The 17,550-nt window shown below is 66.0% G+C and overlaps 2 protein-coding genes and 1 long non-coding RNA gene across 3 annotated transcripts; 2 read left to right on the top strand and 1 right to left on the bottom strand.

Annotated features, from left to right (window-relative positions):
* Window positions 1-161: 161 nt before the first annotated feature.
* Window positions 162-3,755, bottom strand: SFTPB (surfactant protein B). Its single transcript, XM_052805462.1, has 8 exons — window positions 3,695-3,755; window positions 2,951-3,168; window positions 2,463-2,735; window positions 2,258-2,383; window positions 1,648-1,752; window positions 1,027-1,350; window positions 305-412; window positions 162-197 (listed from the first exon to the last, which is right to left on the bottom strand). The coding sequence occupies exons 1-8, from the start codon at window positions 3,753-3,755 to the stop codon at window positions 162-164; spliced, it is 1,251 nt and encodes a 416-aa protein (XP_052661422.1).
* A 4,828-nt stretch (window positions 3,756-8,583) lies between these two features.
* On the top strand, window positions 8,584-10,801 carry LOC128149949 (28S ribosomal protein S24, mitochondrial-like). Its single transcript, XM_052805573.1, has 4 exons — window positions 8,584-8,644; window positions 9,527-9,595; window positions 9,669-9,780; window positions 10,491-10,801. Exons 1-4 carry the CDS (start codon window positions 8,612-8,614, stop codon window positions 10,772-10,774), a joined length of 498 nt encoding a protein of 165 aa, XP_052661533.1. The 5' UTR covers window positions 8,584-8,611; the 3' UTR covers window positions 10,775-10,801.
* Window positions 10,802-12,065: 1,264 nt separating this feature from the next.
* On the top strand, window positions 12,066-16,673 carry LOC128149957 (uncharacterized). Its single transcript, XR_008237896.1, has 3 exons — window positions 12,066-12,856; window positions 14,599-16,278; window positions 16,359-16,673. It is a non-coding gene; the product is annotated as an uncharacterized LOC128149957 (long non-coding RNA).
* The last annotated feature ends 877 nt before the right edge of the window (window positions 16,674-17,550 follow it).

Genomic DNA, 17,550 nt, shown 5'->3' with positions numbered 1-17,550 from the left:
AGAAAGCTGCTGCCCCCCCGCACCCTGTCACAGGGCCCCTGCTGCACCCCCAAACACCCCGAAAAATTGGGGAAACTGAGGCAGGGTGGTATCCAAGCTTTATTTGGGGGTTGGGGCTGAGAGACACGGGGCAGGGGGGCTCCTTGTGCCCCCCCCCCCTTCTACACCCAGACGTGCTCCTGGCAGTGCTGCAGGGCCTGGGGGAGAGCAGAGTGGGGTGAGCTGGGGGGCAAGGCGGGTGCCAGGCCCCCATCTTTGTCCCCTTTGTCGTCACACCCCCCTCCCGCCCTTTTCCCCAACTCGCCTGGCAGCGGCGGGCGGCCTCGGGGCTGGAGCACCAGTAGGTCGGGCCCAGGGCACAGGGTCCCGGGTTTGGGGACAGCGCGGGGAGGGGGTGGCCCAGTCCCAGGTCCTGCAGGGTGGGGACACAGGTGTCAGAGGGGTACCCCGGTACCCCCCCCCAGGGTGGGGACACCCCCGGGAACCCCCTCCCCAGGGCCGTGAGGTCCTCAGTGCGTCCCTTGGGGCTGTGGCACTCTCAGTGCCCCACCTTGGGGGGGTCCTGTACCTGGTGGCACCCCTGAGCGTGTCCCCTGGGGGCTGTGACACCCTTGGGGCCCCTGGCACCTTCTCTGGGGGTGTGACAGCTTTTGGGGACCTTGCTGTGTCCCCAGGGGTTGTGGCACTCCCTCGGGGCTGTGACACCCTGGGACGTGTCCCCTGGGGCTGTGACACCTTGGAGGGTGTCCCCAGGGGCTGTGACACCCCAGGACTTGTTCCCGGGGGCTGTGACACCCCAGGAGTTGTCCCCGGGGGCTGTGACACCCTTTGGGTCGCTGGCATGTCCCCTTGTGTCTGTGACACCCTGGAGCACAACCCTCAGGGCTGTGACACCCTTGGGTGCCCTGTCACGTCCCCGGGGACCGTGCCACCACCCGCCCCCCCCCGCAGGCACATCCTCAGCAGCTCACCCGGCGGTGCCACCCCCACCCTCGCCACCCAGTGCCACCCGGTCACCCCGCTCACCTCGGTGCCGGCACAAGCAGCTGGCGGGGCCGCGGGGGCCCCGAGGGGCTGCCGGGGAGGCGACGACGGGGCGTAACCGTCCTCGGGGCCGCAGGTGAGGAGCAGGCGACAGAGCAGGCGGGGGGCCAGGCGCCCCAGCACCCCCTCCACCAGCAGCACCCCGTACCGCTGCACCAGGCACTGGCACGCGCCCACCACCACCACCGGCAGCACCCGGCACAGCTTCGTCGCCGCCTCCGCCACCGCCTCCTTGGGGATGGCGGCCTCGGCGCGGGCCAGGAAGGTGCGGCACAGCCAGCAGAGCGGCAGCGGTATGGGCAGGGCCTTGCCGGCGGCGACCTGGGGACAGGTGTTCACTCTGGAGACTAATGGTGGGGCTGTAGCCGTGCTTGCACCCACAGAGGGACCTATGGGTTCCCAGCCGTGGCCGTGCTTATGCCCGTGTAGGTGCCCACAGCAATGCCCCCAGGGCTGCCCGCGTTCATGGCGCATAGGGGTCCTTAACGATGCCCGTGTGAATACCCGTGGGCGTGCCCCTGTAGATTCCCATAGTTATGCCCACGGAGATGCCCGTGCCTGTGCCGGTGCCCCCGGGCACCCACCGCCCCCAGACCCGAGGACCCGTACCTGCAGGTGGGTGCTGAGTGCCCCGAGGGGGGGCATGGCCGCGGCACCCCCCGGCTCGCCCGGGCACAGCTCCAGGCGGGCACAGATGGCTGAAGGCTTCTGGGGGGCAGGGTGAGAGGGCACCCAGCGTGGGGCACCCCGCACCCTGAGGTGACCCGAATGGCACAGTGTCCCCAGAACCCGTAGGTGTCCCCGGATGGACAGTGGCCCCAAGCACCCCGAGGTGACCCAGATGGCACCCCCCGGTGTCCCCAGTTGGCATGGTGTCCCAGCACCCCGAGGTGTCCCCAGATGTCATGATGTCCCCGATCCCCCCAGCACCGCTGAGGTGTCCCCAATCCCCCCAGCACCCTGAGGTGTCCCCAGATGTCATGATGTCCCCAATCCCCCCAGCACCGCTGAGGTGTCCCCAATCCCCCCAGCACCCCGAGGTGTCCCCAGTTGGCATGGTGTCCCAGCACCCCAAGGTGTCCCCAGATGTCATGATGTCCCCGATCCCCCCCAGCACCCTGAGGTGTCCCCAGCCGATGTGGTGTCCCCGATCCCCCCAGCACCCTGTGCCACCCCCGTCCATCTGCCACAGCACCCACGGGTGCCCACTCACGAGGTGCCCCTCGAGGTCGATGAGGAGGCGGCTGAAGTACTCGTGCACCAGGTTCTGGCAGGGTGGCACCATGCTGGGCACCGGCAGCGCCGCGCACTCCTGCCGCAGGAACCCCTCCACGGCCGCCTGCGCCCACAGCCACCATGGCACCCACGGCAGCACCCACGGTGGCCACCCCGTGCCCACCCCCCATCCCCACGGGCACCTTGGTGGCCGACTCGTTGGCCATGCGGGTGAGTAGGGTGACGATCTGCTGGCAGTCGGCGCACACGTCCTGCGAGAGGTGGCACCGGGCACGGGGACGTGAGGCGTGGGGACGTATGGCGTGGGGTGTGGGATGCGGGGAAACGAGCTTGGGGACGTAGGGAGATATGGCATGGGGACGTGTGGCGTGGGGGAATGGGGACATGGGGGTTTGGGGACATCGGGGCATGGGGGCTTGGGGACACTGGGGCTTGGGAGAACGGGGACATGGGGTCTTGGGGGAATGGGGGCATGGGGGCTTGGGGGCTTGGGGGAATGGGGGCTTGGGGGAATGGGGACATGTGGCATGGGGACATGGGGGACAGAGGCATGTATGGGGACATGGGGGGGCATGGGCCGTGGGGACACGGGTGTATTGGGACACATGGGGGGAGTATGGGGCCAAAGGGCAGGGGTCCTTTGGGGGTTTGTGGGGTGGGGGGCTCTCACCGTGGTGGGGGGTGCCCAGGCGTGGCGGGCACAGTGCTCCAGGGCCCCGCAGCGCAGCGCCGTCTCCCAGCTCTGGCACCAGGCGGTGGGGGGCACCCCACAATGCCCCCCCGGCACCCCCAGCCCTGCGGCCGCCGTCAGCACCCGGCATCCCCACGCCAGCCTCGCGGGGGACCCGGGTGTCCGGGACACCCCCACACGAGGGGGTCCCCCCCATCCTCAAGAGGGGACCCAGGTGTCCGGGAACCCCCACCTCAATGCTCCCCCCCTGCTGTCCCATCCCACCCCAAGACCCCAAGAGGGGACCCATGTGTCTGGGACATCTCCCCTCCCCAAGCCCCCCCCACCCTCAAGAGGGGACCCAGGCGTCCGGGTCCTTCACCCCCAACGTGGGTCTGCCCCCCTCCCTCCACCACAGGGCCCATGGGGAGCGTGCACCCAGCTCGGGCGGGGGGGGGGGGGGGCACCCAGTTTTTGGGGGTCACCCAGCTTTTAGGATGCACCCAGCTGTAGGGAGGGGGATGACCCAGATCTGGGGGTGCACCCAGCTCTGGGGATACACACCCAGCTTTAGGGGGGCACCCAGCTTGGGCGGGGGGGCACACAGTTTGGTGGGGGCACCCAGGTTTTAGGGGGACACCCAGATCTGGGGGTGCACCCAACCTTGGGGAATGCACCCAGCTTTGGCGGGAGGGGCACCCAGTTTTGGGGGGGCACCCAGGCCGGGGTTGCGGGGGTCCCTACCTGGGGTGGCACAGAGCAGGGTGAGGAGGAGTGCCAGCACGGGTGACGGTGACGGTGCCATGGCGGTGCTGGCAGGGCTGAACCCCGCCGGCCTCTTATAGCCCCGGCGGGAGGTGGCCGCTGGGTCGGTGCCAGCACCACGGGGACACGTGCGCCACGGCCACGGGGACACCTGGGGGCTGCCACCCTGTCCCCCCCCCGTGGCCCTGCTGGTGTCCCCACAGCCCCGTGTCCCCCGTGGCCATGTCCCCATCGGGGTCACCGTGTCCCCATCCCACCCCGGTGCCCACGGTGTCGGGGGACAGACACAGTGCCGCTCCTGCGGTGACAAAGACTTTATTGAGCTGGGAGGGATGGGGTGGCCTGTGGCGGGGGGGGGACGGGGTGGGGGGACATTGGTGACATCAGGTGCCTTCGGAGCCGGCTGGTGCCTGGGGTGGGAGAGGTGGCAGCATGTCCCCATGTTGTCCTCATGTGCCCACACCCCTGTGTCCTATGTCCCCTCACATCCCTGTGCCCCATGCCACCCCCATGCCCCCCCATGTGCCCGTGTCCCATACCCCCGTGTCCCCAAGCCCCCATGTCTCCCCATGTCCCCATGTTCTTACACCCCCGTGTTCCCATGTCCTCATCCCCCCCCATGTCCCCATACACCAATGTCCCCATGCCCCCAAACCCCCATGTCCCCCCCGTTTCCACATCCCCCCATGTCCCCATGTCCCCATACCTCCATATCCACGTGTCCCCATACCACCATGTCCCCCCACATCCCCCCAAACCCCCATGCCCATGCATACCTCTGTGTCCCCCCCACATCCCCATGTCCCACGTCCCCATGTCCTCCCATGTCCCCATACCCCCATGTCCCCACACGCCCCATGTCCCCCCATCCCCGCATCCCCCCGTACCCCACATCCCCATGTCCTCCCATGTCCCCATACCCCCATGTCCCCCCAAACCTCCATGTCCATGCATACCTCCATGTCCCCCCATGTCCCACGTCCCCATGTCCTCCCATGTCCCCATACCCCCATGTGCCCCCCATGTCCCCCCCTTGTCCCCACATCCCCCCAAACCCCCATGTCCCCACGACCCCCATGTCTCCCCTTGTCCCCACGTCCCGATACCCCCATGTCCTCCCATGCCCCCTTACCCCCCTGTCCCCCTCACATCCCCCCATGCCCCCACGCCCCCACGTCGCCGCACCCCACATTCCCACACCCCCACGTTCCCATGCCCCCCCGTCCCGCTCCCACCCGCCACGGCAGCACCCACGGGTGTGCCACCCCCCCCCCCGGCCCCGCTTTCCCGTCAGGGCTTTGAAGCGCCGCGTCCCTGCCCTCCGCTCGAGAGCCCTCGTGGGCTGGGAGCGGCCGGGACGCCTGGGTCCCCTGGGGGGGGGACACACGGGACACGCACGACTCACCCGCCTCAGGGTTGCGGGGAGCACCAGTGCAGGCTGGTGCAGAGGCGGGTCGGGCTCTCGTGATGCTTCAGAGCCGCCTCGATGGGTGCCAAGGCGCGGTGCAGCAGGCGACGGCACAGCCCGGCCCCCGCCGGCAGCCGCCCGCACACGCGGTGGGTGACACGCGCCACCCCCGCCTGCCGCACATGTCAGCGCACGAGGGTCTTGTGCGAGGGGCATCGCCTTGCACGAGGGCATTGCGCGGGGCGGGGAGGGCCTTGCACAAGGGTCTTGCATCACTGCACACAGGGGTTTTGCACGGGGGGCATCGCCTTGCACGAGGGCATTGCACGGGGTGGGGAGGGCCTTGCACGAGGGCCTTGCGCGAGGGGCGTCACTGCACCCAGGGGTCTTGCACGGGGGGTGTTGCCTTGCACGAAGGCATTGCACGAGGGCATTGCGTGGGGGGGTATTGCCTCGCACGAGGGCATTGCACAAGAAGGGGTAGCACCTTGCACAAGGGCCTTGCACGATGGTCTTGCATCACTGTACACAGGGGTCTTGCACGGCGGGCATCGCCTTGCACGAGGGCATCGCCTTGCACACGAGGGCATTGCACGGGGGGGATCACCTCACACGGGGGCATTGCACGAGGGGCATCTCATGGGGGGCACCACGGGCGGGGGGGGCAATGCCTTGCACAGGGCCACAGCCACGCACGGGGGGGGGGGGGGGCTTTGCACGAGGGCAGTGTCTGGCACGAGGGCACCGCGTGTGTCATTGTGTGTGTCCCCCCCCCCGGTCTCACCTTGTCATTGGGGTCGACCACAACGTTCCGGAGCGCCTTCACCACCCGCTTGCAGAGGGCGCAGCGCATGATGCCGGAGGGCAGCCCCCCCCCGCTCTGCGCACCCACATCATCTCAGCACCCAGCGCCAGCCCAGTGCCCACCAGTGCCCGCCCGGTGCCACCCCAGTCCCTCTCCCAGTGCCCACCCCAGTCCCCCATGGGTGCCCCCCTGCCCCCACGGGTGCCCCCCCCACCCCCTTGTACCCCTGTCCCCCCCCCCGTGTCCCCTCACCGTGATGTCATCGTCACTCAGCTGGAGCCCGTCCTCGTCCTCGGGGGGGGGATGCTGGCCCCCCAGGGTGCCCGGCCGGGGCCCCCCAGCACGCACGAGCAGGGTGCCTGGGGGGGGGCCCTCGGCCCCCGCCAGCAGCAGGGCTGAGCAGTGTCACATCAGGGGACATGTCCCCCCCCCACCTCCATGTCCTCTCCTGTCCTCGTCCCCCCATGTCCCCATCGCCCCCATGTCCCCATTGTCCCTGTCCCCCCCCATGTCCCCATCGCCCCCATGTCCCCATCGCCCCCATGTCCCCGTTGTCCCTGTCCCCCCCCATGTCCCCATCGCCCCCATGTCCCCATTGTCCCTGTCCCCCCCATGTCCCCATCGCCCCCATGTCCCCATCGCCCCCATGTCCCCATTGTCCCTGTCCCCCTCCCACGTCCCCATCGCCCCCATGTCCCCGTTGTCCCTGTCCCCCCCATGCCCCCATCACCCTGGTCCCCATCTCCCCCATGTCCTCACGTCCCCGTCCCCCCTCATGTCCTCGTCCCCTCTTTGTCCCCAACCCTCCATGTCCCCATCCTCCTGCCCCCCCCTTCCCCATGTCCCCCCATGTCCCCACCCTATGTCCCCCCCATGCCCCCTGCCGCCATATCCCCACTGCCCTGGTCCCCATGTCCCCACGTCCCCATTCCTGTCCCCCACAGCCCCATGTCCCCTGTCCCACCAATGTCCCCATCCCTGTCGTCCCCGTCCCCCCCATAACCCCCCCTGTCCCCCGGGGGGGGTGTCCGCACCAGTGACCCCAGTGAGCAGGGCCAGCAGCAGCGGGGCCATGGTTGCCTGTTCCCAAACCCCGGGGGGACTTTTATATCCCCGCAGGGTGGGGTGACACCCGGGGTGATGGCAGGAAGGGGCCCCCCCAAAAACCACAGCAGCCGCAGCGGTGGGGGGGGATGTCGGGGCGACGCAGACATCCGGGAACAGCAGCCCCCGCTCACGTCTGCTGGGGGGCTGCGAGCTTCCCCCCGCAGTGCCCTGGGGGGGACATCAGGTGGCTGGGGGGGACGGGGGGGGCATAGGGGGGGCTTGGGGAGTCCTTGGGGACCTGGGGGACATTGGGGGGGACAAGAGGAGACCATGGGGACTGGGGGGGACATGGGGAGACAAGGAGGGACCTGGGGGGGGGTACATGGGGGGACGAAGGGGGGTGGAGGAGGGACCTGGGGGTCTTTGGGGGATGTGGGGGGCTCTGGGGGTGACAAGGGGACACTGTGGAGACGTGGGGGGACTTTGGGGATGGGGGGGGACAAGGGGACACCGTGGGGACGCAGGGGACATGGGGGGAGCAAGGAGAGAGCAGGGGGACGTGGGGGGCTGGGGGGACGGGGACAAGGTGGGATTGGGGGGACGTGGGCGGACAAGGTGGGGGGACTTTGGGGACCTGGGGGGACATGGGGGGCTGGGGAAGATAAGGGGGGACCTGGGGGGGGACAAAGGGAGCTCGTGGGGGGACGTGACGGGGGCAGTGCCACCTTCCAGTTCCCGGCAAGTCTCGGGGCCACTGCAAACCCCAAAGCCACCGGCGGGGGGGACGACACACGGGGGGGCCCTGTCCCTGTCCCCAGCCCTGCCCCCCCTTTCCTGTCCCTGTCCCCGTTCCCCCCGTGAAGCCACAAACCTCCGTCACCCAGGGCCGCCCCTCCTTCCCCTGCGGCACTGGGGGGGGCAACGGGGGGGGACAGGGCAGAGCCCCCCCGGCTGCACCCAGCGGTGCTGCCACGGCCGGCGGGGAGGGGACCCGTCCCACCGCCCCCCCCAAGGCACCCCCTGACCCCCCCCGGCCCCTGGACAAATGCAGCCCCCCCCCCCCGCCCCCGGTATCCCCCTGCCCTCATTTCTCCCCAGTGTTCCCATTCCCCCCATTATTCCCAGTACCGCAAGACTCCCATTCCCCCAATACCCCCAGCGCCCCAATTACCCCCCAGTACCCCCCCAGAACCACCAGTGCTCCCCAGTATGTTTCAGTACTCCCAGTACGCCCCAGTACCCTCCATTACCCCCAGTGTCCCCCAGTACCCCCATTACCACTATTACCCCCAGTTTCTCCAGTATTCCCCAGTACCCCCAGTATCCCCCAGTGCTCCCAGTTTCCCCCCCAGTACCCCCTAGTGCCCTCATTACACCCAGTATCCTCCAGTGCCCACTGTAACCCCGTGTCCCCCATATACCCCCAGCACCCCCCATTACCCCCAGTGTCCCCCATTACCCCCAGTACCTCCCCAGTACCCCCAGTACCCCCTCGTTACCCCCAGTACGCCCCCAGTACCCCCAGTACGCCCCCAGTGCTCCCAGTCTCCCGCCCCAGTGCCCCCATTCCTCCCCCGCGGCCTCCAGCCGCCAGGGGGCGCTGCCGCCGCCTGCCCCCCCGCCCCGCCGTGCCAAGATGGCGGCGCCCACGGCTGCCCGGGCGCTGCGGGTGAGGGACGGGACGGGGGGGGACACCGGGGGTGGGGGGCACCGGGGGCTCCAGGCCCGGGGGTATGGGCTGGGGGGGGGCTCTGGGGACACCGGCTGTGGGGGGACACCGGGGACACTGGATATGGGGGGGACACCGGGTATGGGGGGGCACTGGGGACACTGGGCATAGGGGACGCCAGGCCTGGGGGACACTGGGGACGGCAGCTGTGGGGGGCTCTGGGGACACTGGATATGGGGGACACTGACTGTGGGGGGACACTGGGCATAGGGGATGCCAGGCATGGGGGACACTGGGGACACCGGGCGTGGGGGGGTACCAGATGTGGGGGGCTCTGGGGACACTGGCTGTGGGGGGACACTGGGTGTGGGGGGCACCAGGACACTGGATATGGGGAGACACCTGGTATGGGGGGGCACTGGAGACACTGGGCATAGGGGACACCAGGCCTGGGGGGTATGGGCTGGGGGGGATGTGGGCATGGGGGGCTTTGGGGACACTGGATATGATATGGGGGGACACTGGATGTGGGGGGCACCAGGGACACTGGATATGGGGGCCACCTGGTATGGGGGGCACTGGGGACATTGGGCATAGGCCTGGGGGACACTGGGTGTGGGGGACACTGGGTATGGGGGGGCACTGGCTATGGGCGGACACCAGGTATGGGGGGCACTGGTCACCGGAGGCTACAGGGATACTGTGTTGGGGGGACTCTGGCAATGGTGGCTCCGCTCTGGGGACAGCAGCTAGGGGGTCGCATGGGGGACACTGGGGACACTGGCCCTTAGGGGCACGGGGGGCCGGGCAGGGCCAGACACCCCCCCCCCGCCCCGGCCGCTGTGGGGTACCCGCTGTCCCTCACCCCCGTCACCTCGCCAGGCAGTGCCCCGCATCCGTCCCGTCCCCGAGGCCCCCCGGCACCTCCACACCACCCCCGCCTGCCTCAAGGTAAGCCCCGGGGGTGCCCCCTCCCCGCCTCCCCCGCCGGGTCCCCCCGCCTCTGACGCCGCCGTCCCCACAGACGCGGGCGGCGCGGGTGCGCGTGGGCAAAGGGGACAAGCCGGTGACCTACGAGCAGGCGCACGCCCCCCACTACATCGCCCACCGCAAGGGCTGGCTCTCCCTGCACACCGGTGGGTCACCCCACGTCCCACCCCCCCGCACCCCGGGGACGGGGGGGGACCGGGATGGGGCGGCGGGGACTGGGGCATGTGGAGCACGGGGCGCCCGTGGGCATCGCGGGGACGGGGGGTGCGGGGATGGGGACATACGGGGCACGAGGGCATCACGGGGATGGGGTGTTGTGGGGACAGGGACGTGTGGGGCACACGGGTATTGCGGAGGCAGGGATATGTGGGGCACACAGGCATCACGGGGGGGGGACAGGGGCACGTGGGGCACGAGGGCATCTGTGGGGATGAGCCACAGGGTCGCGTGGGGACAGGAACGTGTGGGGCACACGGGCATGGCGTGAGCAGGAGCACGTGGGGCACACGGGCATCGTGGACATGGGACACACGGACATCTTGGGGACAGGACGTGTGGGGCACATGGGTGTCACAGGGACGGGGCCACGTGGGGCGTGAGGGCACTGTGGGGACGGGCCGTGGGGCATCGTGGGGACGGGGACATGTGGGGCCCACGGGCATGGTGCGGGCAGGAGCACGTGGGGCACACGGGCGTCGTGGGGACGGGACACACGGTCATCGTGGGGACGGGGACGTGTGGGGCGCACGGCCGTGGCGGGGCCAGCGACGTGCGGGGCGGGCACACGGTGACGGCGTGGCCGGCGTGACCCGGCGAGGCGCGTCGGTGCCGGCGCCGACCCTCTCTGTGCCCGCAGGGAACCTGGCCGAGGAGCCGGGCGCGGCGGAGCGGGCGGTGGAGGACGCCTTCCTGCGCCGATTCTTCTACGGCACCTTCCCCGGCGTCCTGGCGGACGAGGTCGTGCTGAAGCGCCGCGCCAACCTGCTGGTGGTCTGCCTGGTGCTGGCGCGGGGCCTGCCGCCCGCCAAGCTCTACTTTCTGGTGGGCTACGCCGAGACCCTCCTCTCCCACTTCTACAAGTGCCCCGTGCGCCTGGAGCTGCAGACGGTGCCCGCCAAGGTGGTCTACAAGTACCTCTAGCGTCCGGCGGTGCCCCCCCGGGGCGGGGGGGGGGGAATAAAGCAGGGGTTTGTGCTCACCCTGCCTCGCCTGTGGGTCTCGGAGGGGTTGGGGGGGGCACCCCGTTACCGTGGGGTGGGCCTGGCCCCGCGACGCCCCTGTGCCCCCAATGGCCCCATCCCTGCGGTGCCCGTGTGCCCCCCGTGTCCCTGTCCCCACAATGTCCACGTGCCCCCCGTGTCCCTGTCCCGATAGCGCCCATGTGTCCCACATGTCGCTGTCCCCACGACGCCCTTTGTGCCCCACACGGCCCGGCGATGCCCTCGTGCCCCATGTGGCCCCATTCCTGTGGGCCCCATCGCTGCCATGCCCACGTGCCCCACGTGTCCTTGTCCCCTGTGCCCCCCACGGCCCCAGCCTTGGGGTGCCCGTGTGCCCCACATGTCCGTGTCCCTGTGATGCCCGTGTGCCCCACAGGGCTCCATCCCCACCGTCCCCTCGCGCCCTGTATGTCCCCATCGCCCTGGTGCCCACGTGCCCCACACGTCCTGATCCCGTGTCCCCGTCCCCGCACAGACCCCGTGACGCTTCAGAGCCAAGATGTGGTTTCTATATAGAGGAGCCCCTGCCCCTCCCTGGCCATCCCAGTTAAACCCAGTCCCGAATCTGAGAAAACCAGTTTAAATACGACAGCAGTAGAAAAAGCGGCAGCGGGAGGGGGTGGTGAGGGGCAGCGGGGCTCAGCCCTGCCTGGGGGCCGTGGCCTCGTCCTTGTCCTTGTCCTCGAAGCAGGGGTTGCTGAGGGCCAGTCCCACACCCTGCTCTGCGCCGGCTGCCGTGTCTCCCGCTGTGCCCCCCTCCGTGTCCCCCGTTGTGTCCCCCGCCAGCACCTGTGGGCTGGTTCTCTGCAGGGACAATGGGGGACAGCGGGAGGCTGCCATCATCCTCCTGGGGGGAACGTCAGGGACAGGGCACCATCCCCAGGGGGGGCAGGGGGGTCCTACCCATCTAGCTGAGGAGGACGGGGAGGAAGATGAGGCCGTGGGCCAGCCCCACCAGGGTGATGATGAAGTTGAGGCGGAAGAAGAAGATCTGGATGAGCTGCGCCTTGGCGAAGGCCAGCACCACGATGCCGGGCAGGTAGGTCGTGGCCACCCCAGCCACCAGCTGCGCCCAGGACGGGGTCAGTGATGGCCGGGTCACCCTGTCCCCGGGGAGGGAAGGGGGTCCCCGCGGCCATCTCCCCCCCGTCCCGTGCCCACCTTGCTGCCCATGTTGACGGTGGCCTCGGCAGCTCGTTCCACCCGGCCGGGCTTGGTGCCGTGGGCGAAGGCGCAGGTGATGTGGGACACGAACTCCACCCAGATGCCCACGGCCTGCGGGGACGGGCTGTCACCCAGGGGCACCCGTGGGTGCTCCTCCGGGCTGCCACGGGGTGGGGGGGGCCCACGGCTGGGCATGGCTGGTGGGTGCCCATCCCGTGCTTGTGCACCCTGCGTGTCCCAGTGCCCTGTGCCACCCTGCACGCCCCAGGCTGCTCTGTCCCTGCGTCACCCTGTGCATCCCATCTCCTTCTGCCACCTCCTGTATCCCCAAAGCCACCCCACATGCCCCAAATCCCGGTGCCACCCCGCATGCCCTGCACCACGATGAGGTCGATGAGGGACCACGGTGTTGTAGGGGATGTCCCAGCGGGGCCATGGTGTCCACGAGGACCACACCGATGGTGACGATGGTGGCTGGAGCCGCCTTCACCCCTTCCCCTGTGTCTGCACCTTTGCTGGTGATCCCCTTGCCTGCGACCCTGGGATCAGGGGGGGGTTGTGGGGGAAGCGGAGGGGGGACCCCATGGGTGTTGGGGGCCCATGTCAAGCTGATGCCACTGGCTCGGTCCTGGCAGCTGCCTTGCTCTGCCTGTGCTGCCCTCACACCTGCTGCCTGTTGGTGCTTCGTTAGCTGGGGCTTAATTTCCTGCCCTCTCCCTCGACAAGCAGAGAGTTGTGGAGGGGAGTGATCCCTCCTGGGCTGCTGCTGGTTCCTGGTGTGTGGGAGCAGAGTGGGGTGCTCCCTGTGTCTCCCCAGATCATCTCACCCTGCCTTCAGGTATTCAAAGGTGAAAAATCTGCCCTAATGGGAGTGACTGGGGTGATGGGAGTGGATTAAAATCACCATTTGCCTCAATGTCCCACCCAAAAAACCTGTCTATGGGGCTGGGAGGGCTTTGGGGTGTCTGAGGAACTTTGGGGTGTGCTGGGGAGTCTCGGGGAGGGGGCAAGCACTGGAGTGGGGAGGGGGACAAGAGACCCCCATGTCCCTGCAGTGCAGCTGCATGTGGCCGAGCTGCTTTTAAGGACGGAGGCTTGTTCTTCTGAGGGTTCGTGGTCCCACGGTTGGTGGTCCCGAATCTATGGGGTAGGCTGGCGGAACGTGGGACAGGGGGACGTGGGCTGAAGCCGAAAGCCATCGCCCGGCTGGCACGACTGCAGGAGGTGCAGCCCCACCGTGATCTGCCAGACTTGCAGCCGGCCGTGTGCTGCGTCCGGTGCCCGGTGGGAGCTTTGGGAGAGGCTCTGGGTGCCGGCACGCTCCTGCCCCGAGTCCGAGCGGGTCTTTCGTGATCGTTAGTGGTGTTAAGGTGGAAGAGCTCTGGTGAGAGAGGCGATTCCTCTGTCCCACCCCTGAGCGGGCAGGTGTTATATTAAAGCTCTCCTAAGGCAATTAAGAGCCCTTCTGGATAAAACAGAGGCGGTGAAGACCAGGCAAAGCCACGAGCTGGTTTCCATTGCTTTTTTTGCCACTGCCAGTGTTTGTAGCAGCTCTTAATATTCAGAGCTGCTGGTGGGGGGGACTTGTTATGGCCAGAGCAACTGTGGGTTTAGGGGAAATCCCTGCTCAGAAGCTCCGTCCAGAGTCTGGGGAGCATGCCAGCTGGGAAGGCGATGGGAACTTGAGTCACCCTGGCTGCCTCGGGGAGATTGTTGTGGGCACAAATGTAATAACTGTTGTCTCTGATGACTGCGTGTTTGTATGTGTTTATATGTGATGTTTGTGTTTATATATGAAGTTTGGAAAGGGAAGGGTCAGTCCAGTGCCATGAAAACCTGTGAGTTTTCCCAGAGCCCTTTAGAGAAAGCTGCTCTCTGTGCTGGTAGTGGTCTGTGCCAGGGTAGGAGCCTTTATTTAGTGCTTTTTTTCCTCTTAGCTTTAGTTTTGGCCTAGAAAGTGTACAAATGTCTCTCCTTTTTTTTTTTTTTTTTCCTTTCCCACCCCACCGCCCCGAGAGAGAGTGCATCCATCTTGCCCCACAGCCTGCGATGGCTCGTTTGGCTCCTGCAGCTCCTGCAGCTCCTGCAAATGCTTCCGTGCTCCCCAGTGAGCATGTCGGTGCTCTTTGGGGAGTGAGGACATGTCAGGTCCCACTCCTGGGGATGGTGGTAGTCAAAGAGATGGTGTAATTGTACCATGGTGCCGAGGCGGCAGCTCTTGCTGAGAGCAGATGGGGGTTTTAAAACCAGATGGCTGCAGTTAAAGCAGTCCCGCCTTTCTAAGCCCTGGGAGCGAGGTGCCGAGGCAGCGGCGCTGGAGCCCTCGAGCTGGTGGACAGGCAGTTTGGTTTGTGGTCCTGAGTGCTGTTTAGCAGAGGCCGCTGCTGGGAAACTTGTGCAGGTAAAATGGGGAATACTGGGCTGGAGCTGCGGCCATGGGGCAGCCGGTGCGGGACAGGGATGGTCCCAGTCTCGGTTGTTTCTCCTGCCTGTCTGGCTGTGTGTGCATCTTCACTTGTGTGCATCATCTTCACTTGTGTGCTGATGTGGATTCCGATTTCCCTTCCCTTTCTCTTGCAGGCTGTACCCAGCTGCTGAATGAGCTGCAGGTGACTCTTTCCTTCCTTCCAGGACTGGCTGGCCAGCATCACCCATCCATCCATCCATCCATCCATCCCTGGTCTGAGGGTAAGGCTTTGGGGACCACCTCGGGAGAGCCTTCAGGCTCCCCTCCCCACCTCTATCATTAAGCTCTTGGCAGCATTAAGTAACTGTCAGCCCCAAGGGAGGTGGGCGCTCTGCCCGGCTTGGAGCAAATGTTATTTTGCCCTGGGACATTTCCATCATCTGCTTTGATTTGTTTCTGGAATGTGGGCTTAGTGCTTATCAGCAGCCTGGTGCTGGTGTTTATCCCTTGGAAGGGAGAATTTCCCTAAGAGCTTATCGATGCTTGGATTCAAACTGCCTGGGGTTGTGCAGAGGAGGTAAAGTAAAGTAAGGTGAGATGCCTGATGTGGTGTGAAGTCTCAAGTGCTGGTAATGCAGCTTTCCAGAGTGCTCTGCTGTCCCCCCTTGGTCCCCCCACGTACCCTAAAGGCAGGGCTGCGATGCTCCTTGTGTACATACACAGGTGTATGGGTGATGGCTTGTGCCTGTAATACCTGGGAGTGGGGGGCTACTGTCACCTGCATCCCTCTGCGGCCCCAGCGAGCAATGGCGGGGCTTGTGCAGGCAGTGGGGCATGTCTCTGGTCCCTCCTCCAGACAGAGGTGGTAATCTGTATTAATTAGGGCTGTAAAAGTCCTCAGTGGGGATGGACTGCATGGGCTCCCCTGCGGAGAAGGACCCCAAAAAATGCCTGAAGGGGAATAGCTCTTTCCAGGCAACGTAAGAGCAATATACATGTGTCACATAAGACAAGACAAAAGCACAGGTCCTGCTAGCCAGCAGCTGTCCCTGCAAGGTGTCATTAAGCACAGTCAGTGTGCAAGTGCACTGGCCTCTCTGGTGGTGATGGCTGAGAGCTGGGGGCTGTTGTGCTCCAGCCCCTGTTGGACTTGATGATCTTAAGGGTCTTTTCCAACCTAAATGGCTCAGTGATTCTTGCAGTCAGTGACAGTGTTGCCTCCCGGCCCCTCCAGCAGCATCACCCCACCTTAGCAAACAGTGACTGAAAGCCTCAAGGGGCTCAGCCCCCCCCACTGCACCCCCCAGGACAAGGCAGACAGGGACACACTGGAACAGGGGTCCAGCACAGGGTGACGGAGGGACCAACAAACAGCTCCAGCGCGTGAGCCAGGGCTACATCACCTGCAGCACAGTGTGTGGGGAGGTGTCACAGTATAGAAAGCTGGTGCTGTTTTGCTCTATCTGGTGGGGGGAGTAGAGGTGACAGGCCCAGGCTTTGCTCAGCAGAGCCCACAGAGGGGACAAGAGACAAAGGACAGGGAATGAAGCACCAGACTCTGAGTACAAGAAAATAGTTTACTGTGAAGTTGATAAACTGCTGCCCATCCTCTTGCAGCCAGCTGGAGTTTTGAGTATCTATCTCCAGCACTGGAGCCCCCAGCAGCCCCTTCCACCTGCCCTCACATTTCTGCCAACACAGGCAAGCTGGAGCTGCTGGTGTTCCACAGCCCTTGGGCTCTCTGACACACTGCAGCAGAGGGTCTCACCCCCCAGCAGCACACAGCAAAGGCTGCCCTGCTCTCCTGCAGTTGAAGGGAGCAGGCTTGGACACAGACAGGCCTTGGCACACAAGTGTAAGCAGGCTGCTTTGAGGGGGTGAAACAGCAGCAGCAAGAAAAAGATTCCTAACTCTCCTTTTCCTCTCCCTGCAGCTGAGTGGGAAACACAGGAGCTGGATGAGCAAGCCCCAGGGCAGAGGACATGAGCCAAGTGGGACACACAGCCTCTGCTACACAGGGAAATGGTGACAAGCTCCAGCCTTACCCCACAGGCTCAGTGCCCAGCCGTGGGCAGTGGCTCTCTCAGCATTTAGCTTAGCACGAGCCCAAGTCCAGGCTGCAGGAATAAACCCAGCCCCAGCAGCATCAGGGGCAAAGCTGAGACTTTGTTCCCTGACTAAGCACTGCCTTTGAGCCAAGGGGACCACACAGCCCTCCGTGCTGGCATGTGTCCTTGCTGCTTTACACCCTCTCCTACGCTAGCATGGACTACGAAGCCAGACTTAACTTTGCTGAGAGCCCTGGGTGCGCACTTAAGTGCATTGTGTCAGCACTGCAGGAGCACAAGTCACTGCCTCCACTGCAGCAAGGCCTTGGGACCACCAGCACCATTTGTACCCCCATCTAAATATCAGCATGACCAGAGACAAAGCACTTCTCTCAAGCCCAGGGCCAGCTAAGATTCACTTTAGTAGCAGCTCTGGCTTAAAAGAGCCATGGAGAAGAGCCCACAGGCAAGGACAAAGCCAGATAGATACTCACACAAGGGAGGGAGATAGCTGCAAGCTGGAGAGCTAAGGACACCAGAGAGAAAGGGGGAGAAGAAAAGGGTGAAAACAAAGCACCCCAGGTTTCACAGTGAGCCACAGCCCCCCCACCTCTCACTGCCCTTTCCCTCCCCACAGCTTTTGTCTACACAGACACCCTTCCCCTGGGCACCTTCTCCAAGTCCACATGGCACATCACCAACATCCTGCAGGTCAAGCAGATCTTTGATACACCCAAGGTAAGGGGGGGAGGCACCCCCCCCCCCAACCCTTAACAGCTTCCTCCAGAACCAGGACAGGACCTACAAGCTCTTCAGGTACCCCAAGGTAGAAAGCATCACATGGAGAAGCAGCCGGCCATCCGGCCCCTGGAGCTCAAGACCTTCCTCAAAGTGGGTAAGTGGGGCCAGCTCAGCTCCCAGCCCGCCTTGGGGGGCAACAACCCCCAGCCCAGCCAGGCAGCCCCAGTCTGAGGTGCCCTGGCCCAGGAGCCCGGCTGGTCTTGGAGGGACACCAGTGGATCCCACCAGCCCCCTAAGAAGACTCTCCCCCCAGTATGGGAGCAGCAGCCCAAGCCT

This window comes from Harpia harpyja, chromosome 13, assembly GCF_026419915.1.
Source record: "Harpia harpyja isolate bHarHar1 chromosome 13, bHarHar1 primary haplotype, whole genome shotgun sequence".
Classification (NCBI taxonomy): Eukaryota; Metazoa; Chordata; class Aves; order Accipitriformes; family Accipitridae; genus Harpia; species Harpia harpyja.
The sequence above is the reverse complement of the archived record's forward strand: the minus strand, read 5'-3'. Positions and strand labels throughout refer to the sequence as shown.